Genomic DNA, 10,138 nt, shown 5'->3' with positions numbered 1-10,138 from the left:
GCTGAATGATGAAAACCCTAAATTGCTCGTGATCTACAAGATCCAAAAGCTTAAACAGTAAGGAGGATATTTCTCACGTCAACAGCGGTTTTGTCAATTGTGTTTGAATACGTGAACAGCTGCGTTTCATTGTTGTAACTTTACCTGAACTGCTACTGTTTGCACATCTTAACTTCTCCAATGAAAACAACACATATGTTAAAATACTTGATTGTTATAAAAAATAATGATTGTTACCAAACAGGTTTCCTAAAAACTTGGCCTGTCTGCCACTGGTTGGACAAACAGGTAGTCCAGTTTACATTTTGAGCAGCTCAAACAAACACATCAATGTTTTAAAAGGGTTACAGAAGTTGCTTTCACAGCTTGTGTAAAACATAAATATGGTGCATTTATCACCTATTTCAGCAATTTGACCATGTTTAATGTATGACAGCAGTCTGGAGTCTCTGTTTCACTCTTCTGAATCTACGAATAACTGTCATATAGTGGCTCTAAATATTAAAATAGATAAGATACAAGAAAATATTTTAACATCCAAAAAGGACATACAGCTTTTTTGCAGAAAATTACTTTATTTAAAAGTTTTTATTTAATTTTTATCTTCAAAAGTTTCCATCCAAAGTTGTGAATTTAAGTTATGTGCAAAACTGGAATATCGCATAAATCATTTGCAAATTTCAAGAGAACAATATTAACACTTCCTGGGAAATTGGCACTAAATATCAATAATAAAACTGTAAGTGGCTGCAATCTGGCTCTTTTCCCCTCCGTCATAAATGAGTTTGTCCCAGAGCGTCAGACGAAACACAATAAACGCTGTCATGTTCTCTTGCGTTCGGATGCTGGTGTTTGGGAACGCAGTCGTGTGAGACGCTTCTGGAGGGAATTAAACCAAATTGGAAATGAAAATGGTGGATGGAAACATAGCAATTGATGTTGAGCCACTGTGGTTTAGGTGTGTTGGGTCTCTCAGTCTGTCATCAGATCATTTAATTGAAAGAATTGGATGTGAACTCAGAGAAATACTACAGCTGTATTCCTCAGAAACAAATTACAGATGGATCAAGTGTATTCATCGAGTCAGTCACATATAATCTAATAAGACGTGTCGAAAGTCTTGATCTGCGTACGGTTTCAGCCTCTGCCCACATTTCACATTTAATATAGTCACAAGAGTCAAGAGTGGCATAAAATGCACAATATATGGTAACTCAATTATGTCCACCAAGGGCTTCTGTGTCTTCTAAGGTAGCAACAGTAAATCTCGCCAGCAATGAATCAACAAAACAAGAGTGTTTATAGTCAGTGCAGTTCCTTGTTTTAAAGAAGGATGGAGGAATTAGCCCCATCATCTATTCACAGCATCTTCAGGGTTACAAATCCAGGATGCTTACAGATCTTTAAGCACCGGCACCTGCTAACATCCGTCATCAGAACCGATGTGTTTCTTCCATACAGAAGTTCAACTGAGGCACAGACCTGAGGTTTGCCTTCAAGGGCATTGCAAGTGAATTTCTGGTTTAGGCAATCTGTTTTTGAGCCGCAGACAGCAGGGATCAGGCGACGTCTCAGACAGATGTGTTTGTCAAACTACGGTTCTGACAATAAATCTCAAAAAAGCCCGCTCTGATCCATGTCGGAGAATCTTATTTCTGGGACTGGAAATAGATTCTCTACAAAACAAGTTTTCAGGTTTCCACAGCTGATTTTATCCTCATGGAGCAGCGGGTAGATGCATAAATTAGCATTATTAATGTGCAATACAGTATTGATGCATATTGTAACTCTACAATCACTGGATTGGAAAGCACAAAGACCCACTATCCAATAAGACTTTCTCCACCATTTTTTACATTTGTTTTTATCCAAAGTGACTTGCATTGCATTCAAGGTATTTTTCTTTCCGTAAATTAAGTTGCACGTGGCTACTAGTCACTCTGGGTCAAAATTGCATTTTTGAGAGAATGTTCCATCAGTGTCACGTCACATATTATTGTTACATTCAAAACTTAAAAATGTAAAACAAAACTTATAGTAGCATTCATTATAAGTCGGGCTCACGTTATTCTTTTTATTCGGCACGAACACAGATGTGTGCACTTTAATTCGCATTGTGTTTAGGTCACTTTAGCACAGAGAAGATTTTCTTTTTCCCTACACACTGAGATCAAAAAGGCATGGAAGAACCCGTATTCATCATGCATCCATCGCCATCATAGAGCAAACTATGCTGATGTTGAGGGGATGCTTGAACACGGGTATGTTTCGCAAACAATCTTGCTGCTGGAGGGGCATCGACACTGAGAGCTCTGGCCCTGCCTTCCAAGCCACTCAAGATAAAATCTCACTTGAATGGCAGTGCATACGCGGTGGCGGGTCAGGCTGGTGCTGCTTTGCCCACAATGTCTGTGTTACAAGCATACCAGGTTGATCTGCTGAAGGATTTGGACCAGGGTCAGGGTCTCTCCCCTGACGCAGTGGACAAATTGCGCCGTACCCCAGATCTGGCTCTCCGGGCCACCAAACAAACCGCTGCCGCGGTCGAAAGTTCGATGGTGGCTACGGAGAGATATCTGTGGTTGAACCTGGATGACATCGGGGAGAAAGAAAAGGGCTTTCTTCTCGATGCACCAGTTTCGCCGTCTGACCTTTTCAGCACCTCCGTTGAGGCGGTTCAGAGAGGCGAAGGCGCATTCGGCTGCATTTAGAATCGTGCATTCCACTGCGGTCCGAATCCACGCCCAGACAGCCAGGGGGTCCTGGCCCATCCCGGTTCGAGGATCAGAGACAGGGCCAGAGGTCCAGCATCGCCTCTCGAGCCCCTCCTAATCCTAGGAACAGGTCGCAGAGGAGGCGCTACTCAAGGAATTTGAGGGAGGTGATCCAACACAGGCGCTCTCAGCGTCAGTGAAGGATCCCCTTCCTCTGAGGGTGAAAAACAGCCACTCTCTCCTCTTTTTTCCTCTCCCCCACTTCTTTAACCCCAGGCTCTTCTTACATTAGGCCTGAGGCTGGACCTATGATGAGTTAATCCTTCAATATGGAACCCTTCTTAAGGTCTGGGTCGGGCTTGGTAGTGAGTGTGCCCTTTCAAGCTTTGGGGTGGTAGGCCTTCATTCTGAGAATAGTGTTTAGGCTACCGTTCTACGAGCAGCAGGATGAGCTTTGTAGGTCTCCACCCTTTACGAGAGTAAGTAAGGTTGAACAGTAGACCTCGGTTTGCATTAGGCGTCAAATGCTAGTGTATGTTAAAGGGAAGCATAGGTAGCAGGCTGTCTCCTAAAGCCTCCCATGCAGTTATCTCCTGGGTGGTGTCAGGCCTTTCTCTCACTGAAGAGTAAGAAGCAGTGTGCTGAGGCCTCCGCTCTTCAGAGCTGAATTAGTAGCTAGACCATCCAGTTAGGCCTTAAGTTAACGTCTTTCCCTTTAGGCTCCTTGAATTTAATTTCAAGTCACAGGGTTGAGTGTCGTTGGCCTCTTAATTGAGGCCTCCATTTCCCTTGGGCTTAGCAGAGACAAGAAAACCTGTCTTGTAATACAAGATAAAAGGCCTTGACCCTGGAGCATTTCTCAGGGTCATGCTGATAGTACTCCCCTTGTTAGGGTCATTATTAGAGCGGTTTGTTACTCATAGCTCTATTATATTGCCCTGCACCACTGAGGCTCAAGTAGAGACAGATCAAGTAGTCCCTCCCATTTGGGGCGGATTTGAGTAATTATTTGTTACATTTATATAGCACTTTTCTAGGTACTCAAATCGCTTTACATATAGAAGGGGGAATCTCCTCAACCACCACCAATGTGCAGCATCCACCTTGATGATGCGATGGCAGCCATATTGCGCCAGAATGCCCACCACACACCAGCTTATTGGTGGAGAGGAGACAGAGTGATGAAGCCAATCAGTATATATGGGGATGATTAGGAGGCCATGATGGACAGAGGCCAAGAGGCAAATTTGGCCAGGATGCCGGGGTTAAACCCCTACTCTTTTTCCGAAGGACATCCTGGGATTTTTAATGACCATAGAGAGTCAGGACCTCGGTTTACGTCTCATTCAAAGGACGATGCTCTTTGACAGTATAGTGTCCCCATCACTTTACTGGGGCATTAGGACCCACACAGGCCACAGGGTGAGTACCCCCTACTGGCCTTACTAACACCTCTTCAAGCAGCAACCTGGTTTTTCCCAGGAGGTCTCCCATCCAGGTACTGACCAGGCTCAACCCTGCTACACTCCCTTACAGCTGATGCCCATGACATTTGGAGTGGGAGGCCTTACTGTGGGCCTCCTCAATAGTCCGGTAGCATAAGTTTGTACTCCCCTTGCTTCAAGGGTAGATAAGCAATTCTACTGAGTATACTGCCCATCGGCAATGTGAAATAAATATGCCCAGGCCCACAGATTCTGTGAGAGCATCTTGCTTCTGAGGCTAGCTCTGCTAATAGTCTTGCTATCAAGTAGTTAGGCCTTAACAGGCCTCCTTGAAGGCGGCTCTACAACAAGTTGGGCGCTGAGCATTACAAAAGCATTGAGTATCACATTGCAAGCTCCCATGGAGTCTCCCTGATTCTAGCCCAGAGCCGGATCAATACTTACCAAGTTAAGCCTAGTACTCCAAATCTCATCTAGAGGTTCATTCTGTTGAGTACTTAGTACCCTAAATCTGACCGGAAGGTTGAAGGACTCTTGCGAGGCCTCCCTGTTAGATCAGCCCCCAGAGCTGGAGCTACTCCCCTCACTAGGCTCCCTTTAGAGTGCCCAGCCTCCAACACGCTGAGGATCAAGTAACACCCCTCGTTTGCAAGAGTTAGAAAGCGCTATGCTGAGTTCTGCTCTCCAGGATACCCATCTCTATGATCCGGTGTGAGCTGGTTACTGCCACTAACTGCAGTCCTCCCCATCGGATGCCTCTATAAGTTGAGGCAAATAATGTTAGAGACTCTGTTTAGGAAATAGACAGGTTGCTGGTAAAACTAGGTCAGGAAAGTAGACCAGGTCAGCCTCCTGGTGGCATTTGGGGTTGACTTTATGTCCCCCTTAGAAAGTGACTGGATGGGGCTCCTTTCTGACTCCCTGGCCATATTCCCTCAAAGGAACCCCTTCCATTGGAAGTGAGGCCTACAATCAATCAGTTCCAAAAATAAATACAGAACCTGTGCTAATTGAATGAAAACAATGTTGGGTAATATAAGTCACTTTACAATAAAAGTCACAGCACGTTTCAGATGTTAAAATAAATCTTTTTCCTTGGAATTGAACCCTTATTTTGCTGTTGCTTCTGTTTGATCTAGATAAACACTGTTTCCATGTTCTTCACAGTATGGTTGATGTCAATGAACTGAGGAAAGATGAGGTGAAGGCACTGAAGGAGGTTTTCCTGCTGCTGATGCAGTCATCAGAACCCAAAGCGTCTGACATCCAGGGCTCCCGTCCTCCAGCGCACTTGCACAGCTTTAGTGCTCCACCCAACATCCCTGAATCTAGCCCTCCACCCATCACACACAGCTCTAGTGCTCCACCCAACATCCCTGAATCCAGTCCTCCACCCATCACACACTGCTCTAGTGCTCCACCTAACATCCCTGAATCCAGTCCTCCACCCATCACACACAGCTCTAGTGCTCCACCTAACATCCCCGAATCCAGTCCTCCGCCCATCAAACACAGCTCTAGTAATCCATCCAACATCTCTGAATCCAATCCTCCACCCATCACACACAGCCCTAGTGCTCCACCCAACATCCCTGAATCCAGTCCTCCACCCATCACACAGAGCTCTAGTGCTCCACCCAACATCCCTGAATCCAGTCCTCCGTCCAGCTCCTGCAGCTCCAGTGTTTGTCTGGATCTTGACTCGTCCATCTCACTGACTGACAGGTGCGTCTAACATTTAGGATTGTCACAGCAGCATCATGATGTTTTCTATTTCCGTAAATCAAGATACATTTACTGGAGAAGTAAAATGACTGTATCAAAGTTAAGTGACTTTACACTTGAAACAAGAACAGATATCTGCCAATGGAGTCAGAAAAATAAGATTAACTCAAAAGGGAAAAAAAGATCTTTCACTTTCAAGGGAACTCGTGCTGCGTCGACACCCTGTGGGAATGCCCCTGGGTGATTGCGTCGTGAAGCATGTATGGAATCAGTCCAATGGCATGACGAGACGTCATATGCAGTTGACGTTATCGACCAGAAAACAATAAAGTACAACTGAACCAAAAAATGTTCATAAACCATCAGTGGGGTCTGCGGTCGCGCCCCTTATTCAAACTGGCTCACCAGATCCTCCTTTGGGACCAAGGGAAACTGCTCTCTCTGAGGGCAGCATATATTCCGAGGTATTTAAATCAGGGAGCAGTCATCCTGTTGAGGCAGGAGCCGAGGCCTGGGTAATGGAGACTCCACCCCGAGGAGGTGGAGCTCCTATGGGCAAACTTCGGTCGAGCAGAAGTAGATCTGTTCGCATCTCAAGAGACGACACACTGTCCACTTTGGTTCTCCCTCACTCAGCCAGCTCTTCTTGGGCTGCACGCTATGGTACAGAAGTGGCCGAGGCTACGTCTGTACACCTTTCCCCTGATCGCTCTGCTCCCAGGAGTTCTGCAGAGAGTTCGCAGGGATGGGGCCCATCTGCTGTTAGTAGCCCTGTTCAGGCCAACCCAAGTATGGTTCTTGGACCTGGTGTCTCTCCTCGACAGCTCTCCTCTTGAGATTCTGCTCAGGGGGGACCTTCTCTCTCAGGCGAGCGGGTTGATCCTTTACCCCCGCCCAGAATTGTGGAAACTGTGGGTTTGGCCTCTGAGGGGGCCCAGCTCATGAGTTCAGGTCTCTCAACCGAGGTTGTTGAGACCATCCTCCACTCCAGAGCTTCCTCCACGAAGAAACTCTACGCCTATGAAGTGGAACTGAAGTGGAGATTATATCACTTCTTCCAGCGGAGAGCACCAGCTGGACCCAATTAACTGCCCTTTGGTTGCAGTGCTGAAATTCCTGCAGGAACGTTTCTCCACAGGGTTATCCCTCTCCACATTAAATGTGTATGTGGCAGCAGTCCGCACAAGGAGGCTTGCCTGGGATTTGGCCATTTTTGTAGAAGGCCTTTCCTTGGCTCCCTTTGAGCCTATTGAGGAAGTTTCTGAGAAGTTTCTTACTCTAAAGACTGTTTTTCTCCTCGGTATTACGTCTCTCAAATGAATCTCTCAGTATCTCCCTCGTGCCTGGAATTTGCGCCCGGTATGGTAAAGGCTTTTCTACAACCCAGACCGGGTTATGTTCATAAGGTTCCTACTAATATTGTAAGACCTATAGTACTGCAGGCTTTTGGTCCTCCTCCCTTCCGGACGTCAGACCAAGCGACACTAAATCTGCTCTGCCCAGTCAGGGCCCTACATGCTCATGTCCACAGAGCTGCCATGTGGAGGAAATCTGAACAGTGGTTTTTTTGTTTTGCGCCACCCAGAAAGGAGTGCCCAGCAACTAAGCAGAGGATGAGCAAGTGGGTGGTCAAGCCTATCTCACTTACTTATGAGTCGGCCAGTCAGCCTTCACCTTTGACTGTACGGGCCCACTCAACTAGGAGTATGGCTGCTTCCAAAGCATTCCTTTCAGGAGTTTCCCTCCAAGATGTTTGTGATGCGGCAGGCTGGTCCTCACCCCACACATTTGTAAGGTTCTACAACCTTGACCTCGGCTCCACTCCAGGGACACAGATGCTTTCGTCTGAATGTGTGCACTGAGTTCACACAGACGGACACTTACTCCTATGGCGTCGTGGGTGTAGCGTTTCGACGCAGCACGAGTTCCCTTGAAAGGAAACATTTCGGTTACGTATATAACCTTAGTTCCCTGAAGAGATGCTGCTTCACCCTGCCATACTCCCTGCATGCCCGTGATCAACTTGCTTCAGTCTATCAGAAGCGGACATTGTTTGGTTCAGGTGTGCTTTATAGTTTCCTGGTCGATGACGTCTCCGGCCCATGTCATTCCTTCACGCCATTGGACTGATTCCATACGTGCTTCATGGCGCAATCACGCAGACGCGTTCCCACAGTGTTTCAAACGCAGCGTCTCGCTCCCTCTTCAGGGTACTAAGTTACATACGTAACCGAGACGTTTTCTTACCCCATTGGGAGATATTTGTTCTTGTTTTAAGCTAAAACAAAGTGAATTTCTTTTTACATGTTTGCAGTAAACAAATCTTAAGGCCCAATCACACCAAGGATGATAACGATGAAGATATAGTTTTAAAAATTGTTCTAAATATAAAAGAATAGCCACAGCGTTATAACAATAACTGCACAGAGAAACAATATCATTGGAATCACATTCAGAGTGAATTTTTTTCAGCCAATGAACGATAAAAACATTGACAGTCAATTAGAATCATCCTGCTTTAAAGAGCTCGAGCATTTAAAGAGACAGATGACAACACTGCAGCGCTTATAATAAACAGAATGACATTGTCTGCTGGTGTGGATGATAATATAGTTACCCTTATAGATGTCTTTATAGATATCGTTGTTGGTGTGAGTGGGCCTTCAATATCTAATGTAATTTTGTATCCCGATTTAAGAATTTATTAACTTTAGGACTGTAATAATTAGTTTTTTATGATGTATTTCCTTTTAAACCAGGAAGTTGACACGGGTCATATGGCTGGGCTCTTTTTTTTTTATATAGCTAATAGGCTTTGGTTTACGCCTCATCTGGCAAAAAGCCTGAACCATGAGCGAAACACCAACAAAATGTGATTTGATACTATATTGCATATAGCACCATGTACAGTAAATTTAGGGCAAAAGGGAAAAAAATTCACAAGTGCATTTCATTGCACAAACAATGTGTCGTCAAACAATATTTTTGGTCCTGGGAGAGAGAAAGATTAAATGCAGATTCAAAATTCAGGGGCAGTAAGATTTTTGAAAGAAGTCTGCTCACCAAGGCTGCATTTATTTGATCAAAAATAATGAAAAAATTGTGAAATATTATTACAATGTAAAACAGCTGTTCTCTATGTGAATATACAGTAAAGTGTAATTTATTCCTGTGATCAAAGCTGTATTTTCAGCATCATTACTCCAGTCTTCAGTGTCACATGATCCTTCAGAAATCACTCTTAATATGATGATCTGATGCTCAAGAAACATTTATGATTATCAATGTTGAAAACAGCTTCAGATATTTGTGGAAACTGTGATACATTTTATTTTTCAGGATTCTTTGATGAATAAAAAGTTTAAAAGAACAGCATTTATTTTAAATACAATCTTTTGTAACATTATAAATGTCATTACTTTTCGTAATAAAAGTATTCATTTAAATGTTTTTTTTTTAAATCTGACTGAGCCCAACCTTTTGAAAGGTAATGTGTATTTGCTAAATGTTTATTTAGTCCACTACCAAAGCCTGAATATTAAGAGCAGCAGTGCTGATGCCGTGGGTTTCTCTGTGAGCACCGTAACACTAGAATCTGCGAGTCCATTGATTTCAATGGGGATTTTGCATTGCAACGTTATTAGAAAGTGATGCTCCATCGTGTGAAGAAAACTTCAGGAACTTTTGCTGCATCACACATGAGAAAGTTGAGCTTCTGATTCACTCTCCTGCATTATTTCCCACTGCCTCAAAATGCATCTTTCATTATTCCTTTCATCATTCCTATTTGTTCAGTTGTTGTCAGCTTCTCTAGTATGAAAGCACCTGATACACTAAGGGCCTTTTGTAGGCAGCGAGTAGGATCTCTCTCATCACAGTTATTCCTCTTGGTTTCAGGGTTGTGTTCCTGTTAGAGCTGGCGTTCCTCTCCCTGCAGTTACAGCAACATCACATGGCGTTCGACTGCCTGAAGGAGCTCAGCGCCTCAAATGTCACCGTAAACAGACTCATGCTTCCTCACAAAGCGCTTCTTTCCTCGCTCACCCTTGCTCCCTGTTGTTTTTGTAAACACAAAGGTCTTGTGTTGTGTTCCTGAAGGTCGGTCAGCGCATAATGATGGAGTGTGTGCAGTGTGAGCTCGACCTTAACAAGAACAGAGACGGGATTGAGAATTACTCCAGATCCGGCGTGGAGGTGCTGCTTCCTTTTCTCAGACCCAGAAGGCATCAATGTTTTATTACTGTGGACTGTTGT

General features: G+C 44.5%; 1 protein-coding gene across 1 annotated transcript in view; it reads left to right on the top strand.

Annotated features, from left to right (window-relative positions):
• LOC130072189 (cilia- and flagella-associated protein 46) overlaps positions 1-10,138 on the top strand; it is a 122,736-nt gene that overhangs the window by 19,575 nt on the left and 93,023 nt on the right. Inside the window, exons 7-10 of the mRNA XM_056237202.1 lie at positions 1-57; positions 5,327-5,884; positions 9,782-9,881; positions 9,983-10,078. The exon at positions 1-57 is cut by the window's left edge and continues 32 nt beyond it. Of these exons, the coding sequence (XP_056093177.1) occupies positions 1-57; positions 5,327-5,884; positions 9,782-9,881; positions 9,983-10,078 (811 nt within the window). The remainder of the gene's footprint in view (positions 58-5,326; positions 5,885-9,781; positions 9,882-9,982; positions 10,079-10,138) is intronic.

This window comes from Rhinichthys klamathensis, unplaced genomic scaffold (assembly GCF_029890125.1).
Source record: "Rhinichthys klamathensis goyatoka isolate OS25496 unplaced genomic scaffold, OSU_Roscu_1.1 h1tg000482l_1, whole genome shotgun sequence".
In the NCBI taxonomy this organism is placed as follows: domain Eukaryota; kingdom Metazoa; phylum Chordata; class Actinopteri; order Cypriniformes; family Leuciscidae; genus Rhinichthys; species Rhinichthys klamathensis.
The sequence above is the reverse complement of the archived record's forward strand: the minus strand, read 5'-3'. Positions and strand labels throughout refer to the sequence as shown.